The following is a 27217-nucleotide window of genomic DNA, read 5'->3' on the forward strand; positions in this document are numbered from 1 at the left end:
AAATCATCTGTTACAATAATAAAAACCAAAATTCCATTACTCCTCACATTCCAGAGTAGCCTATGTTCTTCATTTCTTCCACAAATTACTTTCTATCTTAATCACCTGGCATGCTTCTGAGAAACAGAATGAAAAATTTCCATTTCTACACAGTTCAAACCTTGTTCCATTTGCCAGAAATCTTTTAAGAACCACAGAAATAAAATTAACTGTATAAAGAGGTGGTTTTGGTTCTAGCCTTTCTCTATAAATCAAATCTAACACAGACTAACTCCTACCCCCTGTATCCAAAGTATCTCGCTTCACCACGAGGAAAGCAGAGTGGTATCAGACATCTGCTATTCCATGGCTGGTCACTAACATTTCATATTCTATAATCCTCCTTTCCTTGTAAACAGGAATTCTGAGTCTGTTCATCCACAGATAACTCCAGTCCAGATGCATCAGTGAAAGTGAATGCACTGCAGGTATTTCCCTGCAGCCCACAGAGAGGACCACAGTGGAGCAGGTATTGTCCTGCAGCCCAGGGAGGGACATGCCCTAAAAGAAATGTGGCTCAGAGGACCTGTGCTAGACTAGGTTTATCCTGAAGGACTGCAGCCTGTGGAAGGAGCTGTGCTGGAGCAGGGGAAAAGCGTGGTGAGGAAGGTGAAGCAGAGAGGATCTGCTATGCACTGACTGTAACCCCACATTCCCCATCCCTCTGTGCCACTGGGCAGAAGGAAGGAGGTTGGGAATAAAAGAGTGAAGTTGAGCCTCTGAAAAAAAGAAGAGGGATAAGGTGGTGTATTTTTTGCCTGCTTTCTATCCTCCAAATCTATTTTAATTGGCAATAAACTAAACCTTCCCCAAGTCAAGACTGTTTTGCCTGTGACAGTAATTGGTAAGCAATCTCCCCGTCTTTATTTCATGAGCTTTTTCACCTTTTCTCCCCCATCCCGCTGAATAGGGGGACTGAGAGAACAGCTGGGTGGGTAACTGACAGCCAGCCAAGGTCAACCCACCACAGTCTCTCATGAGAATTTCCTGTATTCAAACTTGTGTCCTCTGCCTCTCATCTTATTACCACATATCTCTGAAGTGCTGGGGCACATGAGAGGGCTCCAGCTTCTCTGTATCCTCTGCTCAGGCAGTTATAAGTATCAGTAATATTTACTCTTTGCTTTCTCTCCATCTCTTCCCCAGTATGAAGAGACACAATTCTTCCAGTATGTCATGGTGCCACATGCTCCAGCCACCTGCCAGGCTTGGGTAGTCACCACTGGACTTCCTCCACTGTGGTACTCCATTTCTTGCACTACAGAGCCCAGAAGTGACTTCACAAGTGCCAACTATTGGGAACTTGGTTTCTGCAAGCAGCCCCAGGTCCTCCTCTGCAGAGCTGCTTCCTGGCTGGTCAGCTCCCAGCCCCTACTGCCGCGTAAGAGTCATTCCTCCTCAAGCGCTGGACTTTGCGGTTCTCTTTGCTGAAGTTCATGCCTGTCAGCCCATTTCTCCAGCAAATCCACATCCCCCTGAGCAGCAAACCCTGTCTTTCAGCGTATCAACTGCTTCCCTCACCTTGGGTGGTGTTGTCATTCTATTGTCCAGTTGCCTCTTGCTTCTCTATTCTAGTGCTGATTTAGCAGGCACTAGGTACCATGAACAGGGCAAAGTATAGAGCAAAGCAGCTTGTATCATACTTACTAAGCCTTTATACTGCACTTGTTTGTAGGAAGGCTTTGAAAATAAAATCAAAAGAGAACTGAGATGAAGAACAGAGACAACAGTTTAGCCTGATTCATTCTGTGATCCTGGAAGCAGGATTAAATGCTTCCAGTGGACCAAAGAAAAACTACTTAGTGGTAAAGTTATTTATCTCAGTTACAATGGGCTCAGAACCAAGACAACTACCTTTGTACGTAGTAACAACGAAAGCCAGTGGAAGGGGTGGAGCTGGGTGATAAAGGGGAAAACCCCTTCCACTTGCTCGCATGCTTTAACAACCTGGTCAACACAGTAAGCAGCTGTTATCTTCTGTAAGGAAGTGAGTGAGAGCACGGGAGTGTGAGCACAACTGAACACTTGATCTCACTCTTTCCCCTTTTACTTATAAAAAAAGAAAAGCAAATATAATTTTACGCAGTAAATATTTTTTTTATAGACTTCAAACCCCATTTCATTATCAGTAGCTAGATGCAACTCGTGCACTCAAAAGCTAGCCTTCTTTTTTAATAAGTAAAGATCTCAATGTTGGCTTATCACATATAGCAAATTCCTCAAAAGTACTTCTGGAGCTGACAGCTCTATACTGCTTAGATTCACAGTACTGCTATTTTCAGTTAGGGACCAAATTAAAAAAAAAAATCCAGTGGTTACAGTACTTCAAATACTAATTTTGACAAATCCTCAGTCTCAATCTTTAATTCCAGTCAGTTTTGAAAGGTACTGCAGGTTTTACCACATATTTAGCAACTGGAACATGTAGAATACTTGTAATAGCTGTGATAACTGCTACTGAAATAAACAACCCCTCTCTATACATATTAAAAGGTCTACCTGTATGGTAGAAAGGATGCTGCCCCCCCCCCCCCCAAAAAAAAAGTGAGCATCTCATAGTAACAGTATTCAAAGCCATAAAGTAATCCCAAGCTTCAACTGATTGAAAAGAACAAAAGACTTATCAAAAAATCCCAGATCAGCCTAGCTTGTCAGCATCCCAGGTTACTCCCATCTTCCCAATAATCATCTCCTATTTTCTTTAGTCATGAAGACATAAACATGAAAAAACATTCATACATAGGTTTGGTGGCCAAATAACATACTTGAGCATTTCTGCACAAAGCAAAAGTAATACCTGCATCTCTTAAAAGTATTAGTGCTGAAGTCAACTGCATTTCTGTACCACTGCATGCAGGCTGCAGCATTGGTTTTAAGACAGAATGCATTGCTTCAGTTTAGGCACAGGTAACTACAGTAATATGTGGTACAAGAAAGTGACACATTTGCACAGGTATGTTTATTTTTTCCTGTGTTTACAGTGCTTCAATTGTAATTTTAAACCATTCAGAAAGCACAATTTCATACCAATTTTACATACTTTACATCACAGTTCAACAACGTTAACACAATCGTATCTACTAAATCAAATGAACAAAATGGCCATGAACATTTACGCTATTCTTCTGTAAACAAGTTTTTTAATAAACAATGGTAAATGGAATTAACACAGACCACCATATGAAAGAGGAATGAGCTTTTCCTTAAATAAATCACTCTGTTTATAAATACTTCAATTCTCTCAATATACATTTACAGACATAATCGATTAACAGCAGATTACCTACACTGTTCTTTAAAAAGAAAACGTCTAGAGATGGACCACTGTGTGTTAAATTCACCTAACATAAGCAGCAAGCAGATGATTAGTAGAGTGTTAAAAGTATTACTGTACTTCAACCTCACTTCTGTTTGTTTACACCAACACTGAGAAGATTGTCATGTTAGGGAACTTTTACTTGAATTCCAGTAAATTACAATCAATCTTGTAGTACACATATGGGTAGTACTCCTGCTGACTGAGGTTTAAGCCTGGAATATCCATAGTTGCCTGCAAATAAAGTTTTAAAACCAGTTATACCCTTACAATTCACACTCCTGTTCAGAAGTAGATGAAACATTCACATGTTTTAGAAGCAAATAGGCAAGCTTAATTTTTCATGTTCAAGTGACTGTTTAGCAACAAAGTTAGAACTTTGACAAATGAATAACAGTATTTTTCAAAATGAAATACAAGCACTTTTTCAAAATCTAAGTAGCTTTGTATCAATAATTCACATCTGTTGCTATAGTAAACAAACTGTCACAAAATGGAAGGAAAAGTACTGCAATTAAGTTTTACTACTTCTAAACACAGATAGTTTATGAAAAGAATGACACAGGGTGCTGAATGATCCAGGAAGTTACATGAAGTTCAGCATCTTTAATTTTCACCTTAACTATCTCTCATCCCCTTTCCCCAAAAAGAACTGGAAATACTTTGGAAAAACATCATATTCTATTTAATGTTATGAAAGATTCCTTTTAGTCTTTTAAAATTCATCTAAACTCATTCTGTGGTCTATCGTTAGTTAATCTTTAACGATGAAAAGCATTGCTTTTCAATACAAAACAAATTAGTAGAACAAGCCTCCCAGCAAACCAGTTTTAAACATGAAAATGAGACCTCTACTGATGGAAAGCATGATTCTAACCTTGGCATCAATTCAACCTCCTTCAACAGAGAAGGACAATATGTTAACTTAAAAACAAAGACAGCAATGCAACAACAGAAAAAAATTGTTTCGGTGTTAAGGCCACTGTTACTGTAGACTGTGGACAATTTATGTATTCCTTCTGGGCTCAAAAAAAAAGTTCACATTCTCTAAGTCTAGTTTCAGATCAAAGCTGACTTTGTCTGAATTCTTTAACGATATGAATATGTATACAGTCTATAAGATATCTTTCCATCGGTAGGAGGAAAGAATGCAGTAAGAAGTTACATGAGGCTTTTATACTTAACAGCTCATCAAATGCATTGGTCGCAACTTTAAATACCATCTGCTCTGACTAAATGTAAAATAGAAGTGGCATTTTTATAAGGAGACAAAATTTTCTGTACTGTGACAGAATGATAGAGAATGTGGAGAGGTGTAGCTTTTTAATAAAGCCAACAGACTTTTTTTCTGTTTAAACAGACTAAACTTAATATTGAAGAGGAGTAGCAGTTATAAAAAATACTTACATCAATGATAGCTGCTGCACTGCTGTCAAGGTGTTTGTATAAGTCATACAAAACCTCCCTCAGTTTCTTCATTGTTTTCTTATTAGGCTGAAGCAGCATTGCCTGGAAGTTAACTGGCAAACCATATCTGAGGAAATCAAGTAGAAAACTATGAAAATGCTGAAATAAGCCTTCTTTTATCCTTTCAAAGCAGAATTTTATTTTATTTTGAGAAAGAATTCTCTTGCTGAAGAGGAAATTCTGCTCATTTTCATTTTTGCAAGACCGTTCTGTTTCTACAATTCATAAGGCATCAATAAAGTAGAATTTCTTTCTTCAAGTTTAAAATAACAAAAGTCTAAATGCTTTTAAAATCATTTTAAATCCTTGAGTACTTAGCACAATTCTCAAAATTACCTGAAGTCTCAGACTGTTTCAAACATTCCAATTAGATTACTTGAAAGACTTTGCTTATGCCACTAGGTGGAGAATCTAATCTGTACTCTATCCTCCTTTCTAGATGTGTGGAAACATCTGACAATATTCAGATCAAGTTCAGCTTTCTTCCTTATCCAAGTTTGTCTTCAAAATAAGCCTGCAGCAGCTATGAAACAGACTAGTATGCAAGTTAATGTGATTTTTTTTTCTTTTTCTCCTCTGTCTCCTTTATGACAACTTATCAAAAAGACTAAAAAACCTTTCCATTTTCTGACAAAGGCAGAAGTCCTTTCAACTCTAAAAATCCAAGTCCTTCCTTCTGCAGAACAACTACAGCTCTTAAGTCAGCTTAGTAACTATACTTCTGGATACGGATGAAGAAAAAAGCAGAGAAATTTTATAGTTATAATATTGAACTGTTTCATACTGAAAAGTTTAGACAACAAAATTTTTAGAAAGGCATGTTTTAGAGAAAAAGCATACATTTCAAGTTGTCAAGCTATATCACTCAAAGCCTGAATACTTTTTATTCTGAACTACTCCCATTTCCTACTTCAACAGAAGATATAGTAAGCTCTTTTTACAAGCAGCTCATAAAGAAAACTAAGAATCAGCAGATATGCCTTGCTGTAAAGTACAGAGTACCTTTAATTCCTAAGGCCCTGGCTCACTGCCCTACTTCTTGTTCCCTCCTTCCTGAAAGAGTGGCATTCACACACCTCAGTTTGATAAACCCAAGCTAGACGTAAATTCATGCAAAGTCTAGGGAGAAAAGTGCTATTCAGGTCTGCCTCATTACCTTAAAACAGATTCAACAAAAACTCGTAGTGCTTTCACATGAATCCACGCAATGAAAGCTTCACTGAAATTAACTTTCAGCCACCGAACCAGAGGCCCCTGTGAAAGTGAAGAGGGGAAAAAAAAAAAAAAAAAAAAAAAGAATTGTTATTCAAACTTCAGAAAAAGAATCAGCCCATCAAGCATGTTTGAGCAGATACTCAATATCCGTACCATGACAACAAAGACAACTTAAAGGCAGAGTTCAACATGGACGTAATGGCTCAAGGATGTTTCAATACTAATTGAAGAGAAATTTAATGATACTTCTGTCATCTCTTCAGTACACCACCTCAGCTGTCATGGGTTAACTATATTAAGGACACATATTACTTTAGTAATATGTGATTACTTCATTCAAATGCTTGCCCATTTTCAAACTTCATATATTATCAGCTGCAATATCAGTACTTGGTTCAATGCAGTGAGGAGCATTTGTTCTACAGGAAACTCAATTATCCCTGAGCAGATTAGCTGGGTGGCAGGCTATGTCATGTTATCCTTGCAACGCTTTCTCAGAATCACAAGTTCATGAAATTGTTATGTAGCAATAACAAGTCTTAGACATCTCATGTTTCTATAATGACTAGTTTATACAGACTTACAAACTGTTTCTTCTTGTCAGTTGACAGTCTATTCATTTCTTCTTTATCTGCTTTCATCTCTTCTTCATTATACTGGAAGTCACGGACCACAAATCTGCATTTGGAAGTGAATAAAATCAAAACTGGCTATCTGGAGATCCTTCAAAGCATGAGACACAGAACAGACACAAAATAAGCCTTACTTATATTCTCTGGCTTTATGCTTGAAGTCATCCACTGCCTTCCTGAACAAGGTGACATTACAAAGGTAACTATCTTGATCCTCAAAGAGTACACTACACAGAAAAAAAAGTGTCAGAATTAATAAGGTTCAAGTCACCACCAATCAGGTATACAGCAGCTTAAGTCGTACTTTATCGCTGCTCAGGCAAGAACATAAATGTAGATAATCACATGTGTTTAATTTGGGAAGTAATGCCCTTATAAAGAAAGTAACAGAAACTTTAGCAACTGCTTTTAATCACTCCCTTTGTAAAGGATGACAGTTTCCATTTCAGATTTAGAGACTTCACCACTCAGAAACACTTTATATGTGTCAGGGTATTTGTTCATGTTAACACAATTTTAAAGAAAAAGGAACTAAAGCTGGTTTAATACTGAAAAATTTGGACTACAGAAATCTTAGAATCTTAGAAATCTTAGAAATGTGTGTTTTAAAGAAAAAGGAAATGGATTTAAAATAGAAAAGGACACAAATTAAAAGAGACATAGGCTGGTAAGAAAAAGTGCTGCTTAGGCTGTAAAAACTACCCCTAGATTTACTATTTTATAGTCCAAGACAATACTGATTATTTTGAGACTTCACCTTAGGAAAAAAGCTTGAAGAGATTTATACTACTCCTCAATGCCATACTATCTTCAATACAAGCACTGTCCCACAGTTTAACAAGTCATCTCTTAAGTTATCCCTCGGTCATAGTTTTCCAGTTATTAAGTAAGAATCACTAGCAGATCTCCCACTAGGCTCAAGCTGATTCAACTCAAATGTCAAGTTAGCCAGAGCAAGTTCAGATTTTATAACTGGCACAGAGCTAGTAATACCAGATCTGCCTGATCAAAACTTCACTCTGTCAGTTAAAATTAACACCACATCAATGCTCTGTGCTACACTTGGACTCAATTTTCAATGTGGTTACAAGATTGCTAAAGCAGCTTAACAGTATTAGCAAATCTGGGCCTCAGTCTTGCCCATCACAGCCATCAAGCACCGGCTTTGTACCAAGGACCTTTGTCAGCCAGTAAGAGACAAGATACTTTTCTTTGCACACAAGAAAGCCATATAGGCTTCCAGTTCTTCATTTTTTAGCAGTTTTCAAAGGGTATATGTAACTTTTTTCAAGTCCTCGGGCATTAAGCTTACAGTATAACAGCAAATATTTGTTGTTAAACCCACCATGCACTAGCTTGAAGCTGAACATGCCTGACCTGACCTAGATGAACTTTTCAATTCTTTTACTCATCCCACATAAAGTAGTCTGATAGTTTTGTTAAACCTAGAGTTAGAGACCCTCTGAATTTTTCCTCAACTGCAACATAATCAAGCTTGATCAGGTATAGCTATAAAGCTAGACATTTTGACAAGTTTTTGACTAATCTTTAAAATTCAAAGTTACTGCACACAAAGAATACTTCTAGCACATGCAAGTATGAGATTTAGCATTTAACTTACTTGCTGGAACGTGGTACAACCATCTCTGCTAATGTTTCGTATTGCTTAACCCAGTCATTATAATTTAACCTAGAGAATACACAGTTAGACCTTTAGTACTGCAGTAAGAAATCTTAGATTAATGAATCAAGTTTAAAAAAAAATGCTAAAACCATTTAATTATCTCATCTTCCAACTCAGGTGTAGGTTGTCAGAAATGCACAAGACATCAGGGACAGTCCTCCTCCTCATGGTGTTTTTAAGATTATTGCTAAATAAACTATAATTATAGCAAAAGTAAGATATTTTATCTTCAGTCTTCATATACGTTTACAAGTGTAACATTTCTGAAATCAAAGAACTAGGAGATTAAATTAGTCATCATTAAGTACAGATCTCAGGGGACCAAATGGACTTAACTTTCAAGGTTTATCAGAAACTCCTTACCTAACTCAGAAGAGCAAAGTTACAGAGAGAAATACTTTTTACACAATTACAAGTGGGTTCCTCAGAGTCCTGCACTTGCCTGAAGGACTGCTGAGAATTTTGGAAGCCCTGCCTTTCTGTAGTTGGTGGTGAAGAGGTTCCACCCTTTCAACACCAAAAACAAGTCAAAGGTAAAAGAAAAACAAGTCAAGATATACTAACCACCTGTTTTCTGCTGAAGTCACTGCAAAACTTCAGCAGTTTTGCCCAGCCTACTGGCTACCTTTAAAAGTTAGAAACTCTTTGTTTCCAGCTCCAGAAAGACATTCTAGTACCATTTTCTCATTTTACAAGAGGATTAAGGACATCTGTACCACCATTTTCCTTGGCCAGGGAAACGGGTGGGTTTTGTTGTTTAAACATTTCAGACAGACACAACCTGTTCCCAGCCATGTGGCATAAGCAGTGTTACATTGGTAGAGACATAGAGAAGTAAAAAAAGCAGCGTTCTGGCAATCTGAAAAAGTGCAGAGCAAAGAAGTAAGGAGTTCACTCACTAAGTGGTGAAAGCCAGTATAGTCCTAACCAGGGTAATTTAATCATTAAGCCTTCTAATGTAAAACAAGTCATGTTTTTACTGAGTACTTATTTTCTTAAGGATACTTTCTGCAACATGACTAGCCATGGCTGGTATTAGATAAGAGACATAACTCTAATTTCCAGTTTCTTTAAGAAATTCACGAGCACTCAGTATTCCTTATGATGAGCTCTCGTGAACAACGCAACAGACACCCATTTGCCTCTATAAAGCATCCAAAAGTCTGTGTTAATTCATCCAGGAAAACCTCAGATGTCCTTATTAATGTCCAGTATTATAGGGCTGTGGGATCTATTATTTGATTTTTTTTTATTATTTTTATTCTGGTTTTAGGACAAACAATAATCTTACTTCGGTACAATCACTAATAACGTGACCAAATATTCTGAATCGAGTACAAAGTCCTCTTTCTTTACAATATCAGCAAGACTTCTGGTTAGCAAGCTTCCCCTGCAGAGAAACAGACAGCCAGAGTAAATAACATGTTTAAGAATCAAATTCATCTGGACAACAGTTTCCAGTGCTTGATAATACAACATTTTCAAAAATATATTTTACTTATGCATTCATTATTAGCAGAGCAAACAAAATGTCCTTATACGCATTTTATATCTTACTGTCTAAAGTCACCAAAAGCTTTTATCAGTAGCTACACTGCTGTGCGTCATTTCCATATTCCAAATACCTCACACACTTAAGAAGCCAAGCTCTCTTTTAAAAGAAGTGATTTAAAAACACAAGAACCATTGAAACCATTAATTGTGAAGTCCAGTATATGGAGTCTCAGAGTTACAACTAATCTAGTACAGACCTACACACTGGAGAACCTCAATAGAAATTTAAAGCAGCGTATTACCTTGTATTCACAACAGACTAAGAACATAGGCATATTTAATGGAGCGTAACTGACAAATTACCATGGCTTAACAGGGAACTTACGGCTATCATTAGTATGACCCATGGTTCTGAATCGGCCAGCAGGCTCGTACCATTAACCATAATGGTAGGGTTGGGCCAAATTAATCATCAGAGATACTGTACCTCACCTGTATTTCAGATAAGCATCACATGCACACGACAAGACAGCACTCAGTCCTTGTTTTGTTTATCTGCATGTATACAACAGCTGTCTCACTGGGTTTCTTCCCTCAAAATTAACCAGTAAATATTGATATGTTCAAAGCATAAGTTGGAGCGAAGGGAAAGATTTCCTTGTTTAGACAGACACCTAAGTAGTAGTGTCACACACCACTAACAGCAAGCTTCTCTCAATGGCTCCAGCAATTTATACTATTTGCACATGCTTTTGTGTATTTCACAATTTCACAAGTGAGCTATTACCAACAAGTCAGTTGGTAATAAGTGTTCTTTTATGACAGCTGCTATTCAAGACTGATAAACATCTCAAAAATACATTAAGCTTAGAGCCTGTACCTCCTCACACAATACTAAGTTTTCATGGTTAAATAACTATTCGGTGCTACATTAACAAAAAACAATGTGACTTACGCATTCTTTCTTTCCAAATTCTGAAGGTTCCCTTTCAGATTATTGTATGCTGAGGCTCTTGCTTTTAGATCATTGTCAATCTGGTTTACTCCCTTAAAGATAAAAATAAAAGGAACGGTATCTAAAGGACTGGAATAGTTTTTAAATGATTGCTCAACTTCAAAGCTTAGATCTGCCAACAAGAACTTAATGAAAAATACATAAGTTAAAAACTTTATTTCTCTAGTGCTTGACAAACTTCATTCAAAACTCAGAACACTCTAAGTCAGAATTCCTTTAAAGGAAAGGCAGCCAACAATAAAAGTTACACATCCTCTTCTGGTATCAACTGGACATGGTTCTGCATCCAGCTGATCATTACTCCATCACCTTGAGGCTAGCACCCTCCATCTCAGCTGACAGGAGAGATCATATGAAGTTTACCTTCCTACTGTGATACAAAAATACTTGTGAACACTGGGTATCATTTCCTCCAGCTGTTGCCTCACTTCTCATTATACTTTTTCCTCATTAGAATTTCAGTGACAAGAATGATACTATGGTTTTATGCGTAGCAAATCAAGAATTAAGTAACCCAAAGCACTATTCTTTGCATCATCTACAACTTCAGAGGAGAGACCGTTGCACCGTATTTGCCTACTGCAATTTGCACCTTTCCTTCAGATAAACAGCCTTGGTCACTCAAAGACAGAATGTCAACTAAATGCATCATCTGCCTGATTCCAAATGGCTGTTACTATCTGCAATTCTAAATGTTATCACCATTATTTTATCCTCCCCCCCCCCCCCCAAAGAGAGCTATTTCCCATTTTGTATATTTGCAAAGGAAAATACAATACATCATATCACCATCTCCCTTCAAAGTCATCTTTTATGCTGTTTTCCATTGGCAGTGGCGTACAACTATAAAGAAAAATCTGGTTTCTAGAGACTTTCTTAATTTAATAAAAACTATTATTTTGGAATCTCGGAAGTTGCACAGAGCCAGTTCCAGGGCAGACAGATAAACAGTATTTCAGACTTGAATCCAATTTATTTCAGACAATAAATATGTCTAATCAAGTAGAGGCAGCATTCTAAGTTTAATGTCACTGGCAGCCTTCAATCATCTTTCAAATTTTGATATGAAAGTTCCAACTATATTACTGTTTAGACTCAGACTCACATTTGACTTGCCATTCCTGCTCAAATAAACCCTCTAATCCTGGAGGATGGATTTCAGATAATTAGAATGATTACTAAAAATGATTAATTCCCACCCAGGTAACTTGGCAGCAAGTGGAAGAACACAAAACAAATTAAGCAATTAGTAGGTCTTAAACATCCAATCACATTCTTACCAGCATGTACCCTATAAAAGGAAGTATTTTAAAATCAATATACTTAGTTGGATAACTGAAAGAATGTGGTGTAGTATTTGTCTGGCATCATAATGCTGCCTACTCTCTCCTTCACTGCCTCCACACTGTGGTATGCAGGTACAAGGATGTAAAAATTCCCAGGGCCAACTATCTGAACACAGTCAAGGGACTCTCCCTTTATTTGGACTTAGGCCACTGACAAAACATTTTGTTTGCATACAAGACTTCATCTTGGGGATCCAGATATGACTTTATTTCCACAAAATAAATCTCCCAAAAACTACGTCACTCAGTTATACAGTGACCTTGTTTATGTAACATGGAAGTTCACTTGTCTGTAAGAGGAAGAAGTCATTAAAAGCATGAACATTCTGGCAGTTTCATTTGGCAACACGTTAACAGCTTGCACCTTCACAGATACAGCAAAGCTTTAGACAAAATACTGTGAAAATAAGACAATCTACTTTTTAAACATGTGAGTATTTAAGGTTATTGAACTTCTTTGACTGATGTAACCTTTAGCAAAGCATATGGAACAATTCAGTAGGCATCACAAAGGACACATCTTCATGAAAACTTTTTTATACTACAAGAAATGGCACTAACACTTTTTTTTTTTTAATACAGCTAGAAGACAGCATTAGGGAAAAAAAAAAAATTAGAAGCTATTAAGCTAGTACCTTTGTGCATTTGGACTTTTCCCCAGACCGACAACCTTCCCCTCTGCCTTTTCCAAGGATCAAAACTTTCAACAGTCTAACTATGCATTGTTTAATGACAAAAAGAAAAAACCATTAATACCAAATATTGCCTTTAGGAACTGGTTCCATTCTTCTGTCCTAATTGTCAATACTCTAATTGCTCTCATTTTTAAAGTCAGTAGCCTTTTAAAAGATGATTGCTTAGACAAAAGCCTGTTACTGCTGCACTGTCTGGAGTTTACTGTAAAGAAGAATCAGCTTTGCTTCCTATTCAGCAAACCTCAACGTCACAGCAAAGCTCTTGAAAATATATTTGTGTAAAACTGCCAAATGAAGTGACAATACAAACTTCCTTTTGGTAGCAGAATTGGTGGATAACTCATAAATGTAATTGCAAAATGAGGCAGACAGAAGAAGATACTACAAGACACTACAACAAGATACTCTAACATAGTGAGCCTATTTCTACAAATAGCAAACCCTGGATATTTAAACCACTTAGTGGTTGGCAATACACGAGTGTCTTCTTGTAACTACGCAACAGAGCTGTTCTACTTCAGTAGACACTGGGATTGGTGAAAGCGTTGGACACTAAGGCTATCGAAGTTGTCTCCTTGCATAGCAGTCTTATGACCATAATTTCAAATGCGAGGAACGATTAGATTAAGTGACAGCTCTCACACGGCACTGATACCATCTTCGAAGTCTTCAGTATTGACACTGGGGTTCACAATACTTCTGAAAGTTAAAAGCTGAAAAAACTTGATGGATACATTCAGTAGATTTCCTTTTATTTGAAATGTTTCCAATGCTGCTATAATTTTGCCTCAACAGACAAACTCCCCATTGCAGTTGCCATTACTATCATTTTGGCAGACATCAGAATCTGCTGCTATAGTCCGTAAGGAAGATCTAAAACCATACAGGAAAAGTAGTATCTCACTATTTGACATGCTTTTCAAGTTATTTTCACATCAACATGTCAAGAGACTTCACAGAATTTATTTAATGTAGCTCTATCAATTTTCCTATATCTTCGTGTTAATCATATGCCAGAGTGAAGATTTTAACTATGTTGGGGGCAAAACTACTTCAAGTCCTGTGACATTATCTCCTACATGTCACTTCAAGAATGTAAGGCAATTTCAATCATCTTCCTTCTCTTTGCCACATTAAGGACACATCTGCGGCTCACCATTGAAAGCATTTTTTAAACTATTTGAAATTAGATTTAATACACAGGTGTCCTTGAAGCTGTCCTTGTAGAAGATAGGTACAGCTAAACATGCAGAGAAATGGAAACCTTCAACAGGATGACTCATGCTGAACTCCAGCAGACCTGTTCCTCTGCATTTAGTATCCAGTCTAATAATTCAATGAGGTCTCTAAAATAGACAGGGAAGAATGTAAGCTAGTTATCTAATTCAAAGTTCAGGTTCTGGAGTACAACTTTGCTGTAAACAGATGATTTAGCTAGCAAGCTCCAGGACACAGGACAATGTGCACTGAATCCTTGATAATATTTCAATGAAGAGCAAAAACATCCCTTCATGTTCTTTGCTGCTTTTTCAACAAACTTAATATAGAACTTGGTTTTGTAGCAATTATGGCAACAGGTAAGTTCCAAAAATGAGACAAAACACAGTTGAAGATTTTTTCCCCCTTTTTTTTAAATTCAGTAGCTTTCACTCCTATTCTAAGGCCAAACCAAAGACAAGGAGCTTTTTCAATAACCACTTCCTTGATAAGACTTGTAGAAAGCACTTCACCCTGTATCTTTTGGTCTCTCTATCCCTCCTTCCCCATCAAGTTCCTCTTCTCCCACCTTAAAACTTCACACCTATACCTGCAGTAAACAGCTGAATGCTTCATTCTGATACCTTCTAAAGAAGCAAATGTTTATGTACTTAGGCAGTGTCAGATATTAAGATTATTATTTTAAATCTGTGAGATATTTTTAATGTGCAAATCTTAAGAGTCATAAGTCAGTCTGTGTTCCTCCAACAAAACTCCACACTGCAGATGTTTTCCAGGAACAGCTACTGAATGTAATTTATGGAGTAAATTCAAGATGAGTAGGTCCAAGATAGCCCCAAAGAAAATATCAAAATGAAAGCGTTAATTGCATACTCAGTCACCTACGTACCATATATTAAGATTCTGTAATCTCAGCAAAAATTTTGAACTAATAGTTTCATGAAAGAAACTAATATCTAGAGAGCCAGCAGTTACAGCAAAGCCAGCACTCATCTCTATCCCCACCCTAATTATAGCTTCCACAGATCCATCACCAAAGACTATCTTTATAGGTACCCAGGGCAGGTACTTTTTTTTTCCAGGTTACGCATTTTATTGACACAGATAATTCCAAGAGCCAGTTTGCAGATTACAGGAAAAAAAAAACAACACCCACCCTGAAAAAGCTGGGAAGATATTAAAGCAAAGATAGATTACAGAGAACTCTTCCACTGCTTGGATACAGTTAAGTCCCTGCTGAGGGCCCTATCTGTGCTCACAGCAAGTACAAATCAAATGAAGTCCCCAAAGTGCAAAAAACTCTACCAAGGTAAAGACGGGGAAAACCCGTGACACCACTCAAATGAGCTTTCCTTACATGCAACATTGAAGGCTCATTCTTCCCTGTCACAACTGAGTGCCATAGCTTTCAGAAGGTAGGTAAGTTCTCTGGTTCACTGCTAATAGTCCACAAAGTTTGAGAACATCAGACAAATTGCATGCCAGTACAGCAAAATTTAAATGTAAGTGACAGTAATTTGCTAGCTATTTATTTGTTAATTCAGTGATCTTAGGAGACAAAAATTAGCAAAGACAGCAAAAGGGCCTTGAGAGAGCACTCTCCAAATCTTATCCCCATCCTAATATACTACTTTGGTTACTAACACACAAACACTGCTACCAGGTTCACTGCTATTGATCAAAGTTAAATGAAGCTAACAAAAACAGACAAATACCTTTGAGTACCAAGTTTTGCACATAGATATCTCAAGTTCAACTAGGAAAGTTTTATAAAACAAACTACCTTACCTTTGCAATAATTTCTGAAATATTCTTTAAGGACTGCTTGATTGGGTATTTGGCCATATCCCACTGGAACCTTGTTATATAGGTGACCAAGTCAACTAAAATTGTAAAGAACAACTTTGTTAAGACAGGCAATAAAAAGACCGATGTAGGATATTCCATGTAGGACTGCTGTAACAGAAGAGTACTGTAACAGACTGTGGACCTTCACATGTGTGGACCCTGTTGCTTAATTGTTTATTTTCAAATTTCTTAAGTTATCCATGACCTCTGCCTTGAGATATTGGTTTCGCCACCTCTGTAGACCCTAAACAATAATTATCTCTAAGTCAACAGTGGCTGGAGAAGCACAGACAAGACCAACTATTTTTTGCTTTGTGTGAAAAATGGGTGGGCTAAAGGAGGGTTACAATGGAAAAAAAGGTGGAAAGTTCACATGGCTCACCTGAAGCAACAGTTTTGTAAAGCTATCTATGAGAGAGACTACTCCAAGCCCCTATCTAAGCATAACTGTGTTAATTAGGACCGTTGTACTTGTCTTCATGTTAAGCCACTCATATTAGCCTCTCTTGTATCAATACAAGCTGTGTTACGTTTTATGAATTGGCTACTGAAAACAAAACATTGATTTAGAGACCAGTGCAACTCTTTACTACAATAAAATGGACAAATATTTCCATGAGGCAACTAGTTTTATAAAGACATTTATTACAATTTGGGAACAACTGAGTATTCCAGCAAAGCTTACATCATACCTATTCAGATGACAGACTAATACAAAGAATGTTTACAGTGATCAGTAGCAGTCATTTTTATGTCCCATCAGAGACCAATGATAACAAAATATAGCCCTAAAGGATCAAAAGGCTTCTGTGAGTATTTAACACGTAGATCTAATTTCTTGCCGTTCTGAATCCTATAACTTGTTTCAAGGCAAATGACTCATGAAAAAACTACTTCCCATGTCTAAACTAGGCCTTCAGAATGTCACACAAGGAAGCAGCACTTAGTATGTTTTAGGATCATTGCCTTCCCTCCTGTCGCTTTTAGGATGCACGTATTGTGGTTAACACTTTACCTCCATTAGCCAGAAGATTCTCCTGAACTTTATCTTTACTGTCTTCTAGAACATCAGCCATATACTGGGCCACTTTCTTTACAACACTGAAAAGTGAAAGATAAAGATATGAAAAAAAAAAAAAGAATGAAAAAAGAGCCATTTTGAGAAATACCATTCGTGAAACCGATCTGAGATTGCCTGGGAAAACAATTAAGAGATTGAATCAAAAAGGAAGAGTTGATTGCTTTACATACAAGCTTTCCAAGAGCACAAACTGGGCTCATTATCTGAAGGAGATCAACTTCTCAGATACATGCCAGAACTTTATTTAAATCCTTCTGAAGTGGATTCTCATCAGTTCTCAACAAGGTAAAGCTACTTCCCTTGCCTCCAAGTAAAAAAGGTTGACTTCAGGTGTAATCTCATTATACTCCAATCTTTTTTTTAAGTTTGTGGTACTTTCAAAATCCTAACCCCTTTTTAAAAATAGATAGCAAGGTAGAAATCATCAATAATTCAAATTAAATACAAGGCAACCATGACAATGAAACACCAAAGATACCTGAAGAGCTATGGAGAGCCATAAGCCCTCATGAGATCTCACACAACACTTGACTTCCTCACTTCAAAAGCTATGTTTAATATTACTCACATGTGCCATGCCAAATAGTTGCTGTTTCTATTTAAAACAACTACTTAACACTTCTCTCCTTGAAACAGAAGATGGCTCCACAAGTTCTGGTTATGTGAAGTTTTGTTACATTTGTTCAAAATCACTTTCAAAGGACCACTAGTTTCTTCAAAATGAACAGCTTTTGCATTTTAATATTAATGCTGTTTCATCATCTCTGTGGATTAGCAAACAACGTGGTTACCTTCTCAAAGTCTGTGAATAGTACTCTAACTTGCTAAAAGAACAGGTTTTACTCCATTTCATCATCACTTCCTGCAGCTGGCAGGCTCAGTTCTTAACAGTTCTCCAGGACCTGGCAGCACAGAGCACTACTATAGCAATAACCATCCTTCATCAATGCATAAAGTCCCACTATTCCACAAGAAGTTCACATTATTTTTTTCCAAGTACAGATACTAGGAAAAACAGCAGCTTCACTTATTGAAATCTTAGCTTGCTGACTGCCTACAGAGGATCACTATGAAACCAAAAACTTGAATATAATCCACGTATTGTTAGGACTTGGCAAACCATCACATCATGATTCTAATATTTTGCATGCTAATAAAAATAAACTATTACCTCTCCACAAATGCATCCAGTTTAGCCAGCTCATCTGACAAACCAACCAAAACATCCAGTGTGCCAACCTAGAACGAAAGATCCAAATGCATTAGCAATTGTATATAAACATAGAAAGATAAAAACAAATTACAATAAAAGCTAAGTCGCATGAACAGGTAGCTTTTCAAAACTACATAAAATACTGTACTCTAAGATTTCAGACTTCATTTGCTCAAGATACCCCTAAAACACCACTGTATCAGATATAACGCACTCCAGTTTGGTGTAGAGTTTCAGTCCTGCATTCCAGCCATCCAAAACATGTTAAAACAACTTTTACATTGTGAATTGGCTGCATTTCACACAAGTCACTTGCTTCAGCATTTGATTTACTACTTTAGATCAAATCTGAAATGTCTGTAATCAGCTATCTCAGTGCTGGAGGCAACCAGAACATTGAACTTTCAATACATGAGTACTGCAGCAGTCAGACCAACAAGAGTCCCTCTTCTTACCTCTACTAGTGATCTCTTGAAATAACTCAGGACAGTCTAAATGTGAATCTAAGTTATGGCAGTTGGAAGATCCTCTTAAAAGACACACTGAAGCACTTTGTGCCCCGGGCCCATTCCTTAGCAGAGACAGGAACAAGGCATCATGCCACCTGAACTTAATCCATTCTGTAGACAGAGATTGGTGGCTTATCTTCATTTTGATAAGCTTTGGTGAGCTTTCACTCAGTTAAACTGAGCTCACAATTCTTGTTCAAGAAACATTTGGATGTCAGGATAGACCTTTTCTTAATGAAGACACTGGCTTATAACTTTTCCATGCCCTGATAATTGTATTAAGCCAAGAGAAACTGCTTTCAGATTTTGTTTCTCTTCACTTCTCACAGTAATAGAAAATAGGAAGAAAACATTTTGAACTATAACACACATCAGCAGGTCACACTGGAATGCTCTGCTGGAGACAACCACTACTCTAACAGAAGAGTGTTACTTCTGGACAGAGAAAAGGCAGCAGCTGGTTCATCAACCCCTATATTTTAAATTGAGCCTTTTCACTCCATCTCAACCAGAAAAGGAGAAGCAGACAATTCAGAAGTCAAAAACAAGCAAACAAACCATATCATCTGAGTACTCAGATCACAATTCTCCATTTTTCTTCTAATTTTCTTCTCCAGCTAACTGTGAAGTCGAGACTACTATCCCTAGAAAAACTGCTGTATTAGCTGAAAGAACACAGCTTGCTGAACCTTTAAAACTTATAGAGTAATGAAGTTTTAACTCAGCATTTCAGAAAAAAAGATAATTGTTGTCTAAATTATTTTTTTAGATCTACACATAATCAAAAAAGAAGTCAGCTGTTCTCTCTAAAAGGTCTGCAAGTATTCCCCAGCTACAGTTTTAGCCTAAAGAAACAAAGATGATAAAAAACAAACATACTTCTTAGGCCATGAAATGGCGCTTACATACCTTCAAGTCCGGAATATTGAACTTTGAATTAGTAGAAAGATTGTTGTTTTTTGTAGTTGCTGCATGTAGTTTCTCCCATGTCTGTTGACAGGTTTTTTCCCCAGGAGCAGAAATCAGCCAAAACTCGGTCATTTTTGTGTCTTTATCTTGACGCTTTCTGCTTCTGAAGATAGAGGCAAGATGCTAGAAGGGAAGCGAGGGTGGGGGGAGAAAGAATATCTGCCATTAGTTTCAGATTCAAAGCTTTGCCTGAAGAAAAACATCTCATTCCATGTTACTAAAGTGCAGTTTCAGCCGCTGCTAGAGACTTTACCAAGATTATCACGTGGCTCCAAATTAATTTTTTCTATCTTCCAAATCACATTTGCACAGTTGGAAAGTCTTTTTAAAATGCCCATCCTGCAAGTTAAAGTGGGCTGAATTTGCAACACTAGCATCTTTCAACAATTCCTCAAAAGATTATAAGCAATCTAACTGAAAATAAATCCAATAAAACAGGACCCAAATCATATTTTCACAGCTGTATATATTTTCCAGCATCTGTACAACAGACAACTTTTTCTGAACACACAAGAGGAAAAAAACAAATTTTGATTCTGACATGATAGCTTTTCCAATCACTTTTCAGATTAGAACAGTGTTTTAAAGTGAGTAAATGCCTAAAAAAAATATTTAAATCTGATAAAATTTTGCATGAAAGAACAAACTAAGAAGGTTCTCCTGGCAGCTAAAAGTTTCAGCAAAGAGGAGGACACGTTCTAGGCTTGGTATCTCTGTTGTCATTGCAGACCTTCAGTAATGTTACACATACTGGCATTAGTCAGGAGACTATCGGTACTAAATACAAATTACATTGAGCTACTTTGCAAATGACCTCAGGAAGTTAAGAGTATATATGTTCTTCTGTCACTAAGAAACAGAACAAGTCAGTTGAGAGTTACTGGATTTTTTTAATAAGGAGGTGAAGAACAAAATCAAAGCATACCTTGACAGAATCTAAATGTCAAATTTTGATATTTGCAATGTCTTCTGTAGCAGCTTTGAAAGAGAAACCTACATTTCATAATAAGCACAGACTGCAGCACTCTTTTTTTTTTTTTTTAATCAAATATTGTATTTTTAAGAATTAAGACACAGTAGCAAACTTTGCCCAAAACCACACCCATAGATCCTTCATCTGTGTAATAACGTCAACAAGTGACCAAGGGTGTTGAAGTTAGAGATGAGCTAAAGCAAGGCCTGTTAGCTGATTCTTTTGTTCAGCTACTCAGGAAGCCTAAAGCTGAAGAAAGTTTACCAACCATTAAATTAATATCATGAAGCACATCTTGCCACTGGCATAACAGCCATCCTCCTTCAATTAAGGGGCCTTGTTTATAACAAGAGATGATGACATCCAGTTATTGATGCTCTTGATACTGTGCACTCTATGTCTGACACTGAATTACCAGGTAGTAGCACAGCAGTGCTATCATCAGACAATGCCAAGGTGGGTACAGATATTTGAGAAATCAGAATATTTACAAGACCAGACACACGTTCCACTCTGCACAAGCTCGTCCGGCCTGACCCTGCACAGTTCTGGGCACTCTCCTGTGCTGGGGCCGCACACCTGCACAGCTAGTTATATTCATCAGCAGAAGGTTGAGGACCTGGAAGTTACCTCTGCTCTCCCCACTGGAACTACTCCCTCTTCTCCCCTGATTAGTTGCCAAAGCAGGTTGTAAAGAGAAGGGATAAGGAGTTCTTTGCTCCTGGAAATAGCATGGATAAGAAAAGGGGTCCTATCTCTGAGAAGGACAAGTGAAAAGACTGAGTCTGCTTCTTCCCTCATGCTGTGTCCCTGACTGCTGGGGGAAAGTCCATGACAGCAGAATCAGAATGGGGCACAACCCATGCCAACACCCCCTGAGGCATCGCTGGCCCCTCACGCTCACAAGCACGTACTGTAACAACTCTCAGTCATACTGTACTGATGATTTTGGTATCAGGAGGTATGAAAAATTAAAGCAACATCAGTCATCCCCGTGTTACAGGGCTTCTTTGTTTAGGAAGCACCAACTGGATTATCTCACATAATGGGCCTCCACAGAAGGTCTACTAATTATCAACTATTTGGAACGAGACAAAATTTCCTCTTATTCAGACTACTTTGATGCATTATCATCCATAACACATGCCAAACTCAGTGAATCCACTGCACATAATATTTTCCTACATTTCACTGAACTCTGGCCCTATAAAAGACACAGCCAAGTTTACAGTAAACTTCACCCACACAGGGAGACACTGCCACAGCTGACACACACAGTCAAAGTGTTTAAGCTTTAAATTGGTTTTGGTTTGGATTTGACTAGACTAGGACTGGAAGAGGCTTTGAAATAAATGTTGGATAAATAAACTAGTTTAGGTGGTGGCAGCAACAGCGTGCAAATATCCAAGTAAAAGATGGAACAGCCATAATGTAGAAATCCAGAATCCTATTCTGTAAGACAGAAGGAACATTGCATTCTCATGTTTTCCACTAAAACATAAACAGTCCCTAAAAATGTGTATAAAGTTTCCAGAGATTATATCATCTAAGGAAACAGTTACATGTTTACAATGACACAGTCTCATTCCCTGCATTAGAGATTGGAAAAATCAGTTCACCATTAAAAATCAAAGCATCTTTTCCAGGGGAAAAAAAAAAATAAAAAAATCTTTAACAGACCCATTGCAAAGAATAATGGCTTTCAATAAGTAAAGGTTTCCAATCTTTTAAAGTTAGTTTTCAAAGGTCAACTGTTCAGACTTCATATGATGACTACAAGTCTACCATAAACAAGCCTGAAGTTACAAATACCTGACAGACTTGCGGCAAATATTTTTTCATGCTTAAAACCCAATGAACTTGAGCACTTCATGATTCTTCAATATCAGAGGCAAAAATAGATTGTTCAACTGAATAACCAGGGTCTTTTCACTGCTCAAAGTAAAGAGGTACAGGTGGAACAGTTGTAGCTCCCAGGAATCTTTCAGCTAGTGGACTTCCCTTCCTCCCTCACCATTTTTGTCTGTGTGGCTGGTTTTCCTAAGCTCTGTTCCATTTCTAATAGCCATGGGAAGTAAGATGATTCCCCATTTTAGGTACCTACTCAATAGAGGTATTGTCAAAAAAAAAAAAAGCTTGGAGGAAGAGTTTTATGTCTGTATGTTTGTTTTAAGTGGGGGGGGATGGAGTTTGAAACCAGAACTCTGGGGAATAACGAACAAGCAGTGGAGAAAGTACAAGTGCTACAGAACAGTAAGAAAAACAAAAATAAATGCTAGTCAGCCAAAAAAATACATACTGACCCACTGTAAAATGAAAGCCATGAAATTTAAAGAGAAGAATCAAAGAATAAAGCAGGAAATACCAAATGTTCAAATAAAACCTAGAATAAGCAGTAAGAACGGCCAAGTGAACTGTTGTTTGCACCGTGTACGTCTATGATCAGCACTTTTTTGTAACGAACTTTTGAGTAGAATTTGTCATAGTATAGTTCCACCTAATCATTATTAGCTATTTTTGCTATTTCAATTGCTTCTCATGTATATTCAAGAGAAGAAATATTCATAAATGGATATCTGCATACATAAATAGAATTGTCTACAATGCATAAATCTATCAATTTAAAAACATTCAATACTGTAGCACAACTATAGTTAAGCTAACACTTTCAAGGTGGTGTTTTTTCCTAAACATTGTCCGTTCGGTACCCTACCACACTATGATATTGAGTAGAAACTATGGTCCTAGTTCTGCTGAAAGTGGATAAAGCCACCCATTGGGTGAAACTGCTTCTGGGATGCCACTGTAAGCATTTTCTGGCCAATTTCAACAAAAAGTGCATTAAAAAAAAGTCAGGAAAATGAGAAACAGTTTATATAAAAACATCTCTATAGACCATGCTGAATCAAAGTTCAGAACTTCCAGGAACAGGTTCTGGAATTCCAATTTTACATACAGCACTGAGCTAGCTACCTTGATACTTACAGTTCCACAGGTCATGATGTTACTATCTTAATACTGAACGACCAAACTACCTGCACCTCCAAAAAAAAAAAAAAAAAAAGGACCTTGCAAAACCAGCACTGCTTTGACCCATCTTTATCTTGTTCAGGATTCACTAAGAATGCAAGTTCTCATTTATCAGGGCTTAATACTAGAAATTCATTAGAACACACTTTACTCACTTTAGATTCAACAACTGGGCAGCATCCCACAGAGTTTCCTTAACACTTTCTCATGAGCATACCCACAACATAACATCGAAGTGTAATAGTCTTCTATGTGCTATTATAAAGAGATTTAAGTAGCACAAACACATTGCCAAGATGTTCTGCTAGTCAAATAAGCAGAACTTATCTACAAAATGCTTGAAATATTTCGTCCCTTGAAGCTTCCCTCTAGAGTACCTGTTTTTGAACCCTAACTACTCTAATGCCCAACATAAGTTTGATTATTTAAAATGTATTTTGCATTAGTATCCATAATTTATACTGCTTAATTTCTATGTTATTAGGAAAAATGGATTTCCAAAGAAAAATCCCTCATGCAGTATACTATAATCTGCGCAATAAAAGGGCTAAACAGCAGTTTCGGTACTGTACTTGGAAAAACACATAGGAATGTCAAAACAGAATCTCAGCTAAGACTCTTTGTATTGCATTTTAAAAAAAAAAAACAGGACTGGGTGAGGGGGCAATTGTTTCTTAATTCCTATTGAGCTCAACAGGAAAGCTCAATTTACTAATGTGACTTATAACAAGTAAGTCTCCCAACATCCAGCACTAGGTCCCCAAGGTGTTATTTCTTCAAGCTCACTCTCAGAAATCCATTCTGCGCTTGGCCTTCACTGCCTCCACATTTCATAAACAGAAGTGGCCACAATGAGGAAGCCTGAGCTACACTCGGGCAGATTTCACAACCGAGAGCTCGCACAGGCCTTGTGCGGAGGCGACGCGGGGCTGGCACACGGGGCGGGGGGAGCAGCCTTTACTCCCCACAGAGCCGCTGACCTGGATCTCAGGGGTTAGATGACAGCTCCCACAGCCCGGGCAGGCAGCAGCTGCCCCGGCAGCCACCGGCGCAGGCTCCCAGGACCGCGCTTTCACTTCGCCCTCCCTAAGACAAAAACCCCAGAGCGGCTACCTCACCCCCGGCGGGGGAGCCCGGCAGAGCGGCGGCACGGCAGCCCCGACGCCCGGCAGCTCCCGGAGCGGCGCCGAGGCCTGTCAGAGCCCCGGAGAGACGCTGCAGCGGGCAGGGCCCCCGCGGTACCGCCGGGCCCGGCCGGCGCTGCCCTTCACGCCAGGCCCAGCGCGGCCCGCCGTCGGGGGAGGCCTCGGCGCTGCACTAGCCGCTCGGGGCGCGGCGCGGCCCGGCCCCTCCGCCTTCCCCCCCTCCGCGGCCCGGGCCCGGGCCCAGGCCCCGCCGGCTCCCAACGCCGTTTACCCGTTACTGCTCCATCCCCCGCCGGCAGCTGCAGCCGCGCGCCGCCCGCACACCCGCCAGCGGGTCACGTGAGGCACCGAGTCAGCTGACGCCGCCGCAGCGCTGGTCACGAGACGGCGGAGCAGCGGGGCGGGAGCGGGGCGAGGGGAGGGGAGGGAGTGATGACGCACGGCGCAGTGACTGACAGGTCCGGTCGGGGCGTTCGCGGAGATAGGGCCCTGGGTTCGAGACCCGGCCCGGCCGGTCCCGGCGCGGTCATCCCTTCACTCCTCCCCACCCCACAGCCAGGGCTCGCCCGGGGCACCGCCGCCGTCACGGACACCGCCAGCCTCCTCGGGGCACCGAGCCGAGCATCCTGCGGCCGCCATGGGCGCCTCAGGCCAGCAGGCAGGGGCAGGCACCAGCCACCTCAGGGCCTTGGGCAGCCCTGGCCGCCTCAGGGCCCGGCAGCCTCCGACCACTTCCCATCAATCTGGGCTTGATTGGGGAATTTGTGGGAAAACCACCTGTGGATCGGAGAGGCCTCGTTCACCACGAGGAAGCAGATGTTGTTAAGAAGGCTTGATACGATTTTGCCGTTAGGGCAGGGAAGGCTAGTCAGGGTTGAAAGCCTGTGTGTTCGTTCTTGGTGCAGTCGGCTCATTTTCCTTGGGTCGGCTCTTGGAAAACACAAAGCCTTGGAAAATGCAATGGAAGTTCAGTAATCAAAGCGATCAGTATATGCGTACTTAAATGCTTTACTGCCGTTGATCTGCAGTGAAGGACTTGGGAAAGGAGACAGTATGCATGCAGGGGAAGAGTGGGAAAAGATGGACTTAGAAACTGCTACTGGTTTCTTTTGGCACCGAAACCCATTTTTCTTACCTTGCACAGTAATTGCTAAGTGAAAAACAGCAGGTTGTAAATCGCTTTATTACTAGCGAAGTCAATTCCTTTTATTGTGTGAAACTGCTTATCATCGTAATTCACAATATTATCTGCAGAAAGCAGGAACCATATACAAAAAGCAAACTACTTTAGTTTGCTGGTTTTGGTGAACTGAATGATTTGTTCCTATTTTTTCTTCTTTTTTTTCAGGTAGGCAAGAGTTGGGGCCATCCTATAGCTGTGGGAGGCTAGCAGGGAACTGCAGCGCAGAGGAGGCACAAATATGATCACAGATACCAAAAAGGTGACTTCACGTACTTCCAGCCCTGCAAAGGACGTGGCTTCATGTCTCTAGGAGCAGCTCCTCTGGTCCAGCGGTCTTCTCCCCCTTGCGTATTTGTAGATCTAGCAGCTCCAAACTCTTTGACAAGTTCAAGGTGTGAATGCTGTTAAACAACCCCTAATGTGGCAGGTCACTCTTCCTTCAGCCATTTATGTTGTTCTTCAACCACTGGAGGCTTCCAAAAACATTCCCATTACTGAACTGCCCACAGCCATTTATAATTCTCTTGGCATGCTCCAACTGGTACAATTTAGAGAGACATTTCTCGTATCAGTATAGAAAAGCACATTCCAAAATAACTCAGTAAACCAGAAACATACCCACATTAAAAGTGGGCAAACATTTTTAAATACCGGCATTACAAATTCCCCCAAGAATCATTTTTTAATGGCTGAATTATTAACACTCATTTTTCAGTGGAAATCATTATAAACTTCATAATAGACACATTTTCTCATTATTATTGCAAGCCGTTTCCTCAAAATGTGGCAATATATGCCATATGCCAGCCCTAACTAGCAAATGCAAGTCATTATCTGTGTTATTTTTGGAGCAAGATAAGATTTTTTTTGAGTGATCCATAGCTCCAAGCTATCAGACGGAAACTTGGCGTTAACCCCTATAAATAAACAGAGTAGTTAGTAAATGATACTATAAAATCAGTACTTAACAGAAGAACAGGAAGCATTTCTAACCTGCATGATGAAAACAGGCTTGTAAAACTGCAGGAGGGGATTCTGAGAACAAGGACCTATGATCTGCCACTTAAAGTCCACTGCCTAACATGGTTGGGTTTATTACAATATTTGCCATTCAGTTAATTAAGATTGAGGTAGTACAAAGCAGG

At 38.9% G+C, this 27217-nt stretch overlaps 1 protein-coding gene across 2 annotated transcripts; it reads right to left on the reverse strand.

Annotated features, from left to right (window-relative positions):
• Window positions 1-2979: 2979 nt before the first annotated feature.
• Window positions 2980-25285, reverse strand: ATP6V1C1 (ATPase H+ transporting V1 subunit C1). Of its 2 annotated transcripts, none has more exons than XM_075743572.1 (13): window positions 25161-25285; window positions 19682-19864; window positions 18222-18289; window positions 16985-17070; window positions 15910-16004; window positions 10803-10894; window positions 9645-9743; window positions 8291-8359; window positions 6804-6896; window positions 6622-6715; window positions 5979-6076; window positions 4763-4889; window positions 2980-3589 (listed from the first exon to the last, which is right to left on the reverse strand). In XM_075743572.1, the coding sequence occupies exons 2-13, from the start codon at window positions 19811-19813 to the stop codon at window positions 3494-3496; spliced, it is 1149 nt and encodes a 382-aa protein (XP_075599687.1). In that variant the 5' UTR covers window positions 19814-19864; window positions 25161-25285; the 3' UTR covers window positions 2980-3493. The 2 variants fall into 2 exon arrangements, with proteins under 2 accessions (XP_075599687.1, XP_075599688.1); XM_075743573.1 differs by lacking the exon at window positions 25161-25285 and adding an exon at window positions 24725-24748.
• Window positions 25286-27217: the final 1932 nt, after the last annotated feature.

This window comes from Balearica regulorum, chromosome 2 (genome assembly GCF_011004875.1).
Source record: "Balearica regulorum gibbericeps isolate bBalReg1 chromosome 2, bBalReg1.pri, whole genome shotgun sequence".
Taxonomy (NCBI): Eukaryota; Metazoa; Chordata; class Aves; order Gruiformes; family Gruidae; genus Balearica; species Balearica regulorum.

Coding starts and splice junctions, on each gene's coding strand:
- ATP6V1C1 (XM_075743572.1), bottom strand. CDS start 19,813: ATGACCGAGTTTTGGCTGATTTCTGCTCCTGGGGAAAAAACCTGTCAA. Junction 16,005..16,984: donor GAATCTTCTGGCTAATGGAG/GTAAAGTGTTAA, acceptor TTACAATTTTAG/TTGACTTGGTCACCTATATA. Junction 6,077..6,621: donor CTGACAAGAAGAAACAGTTT/GTAAGTCTGTAT, acceptor TCACTTTCACAG/GGGCCTCTGGTTCGGTGGCT.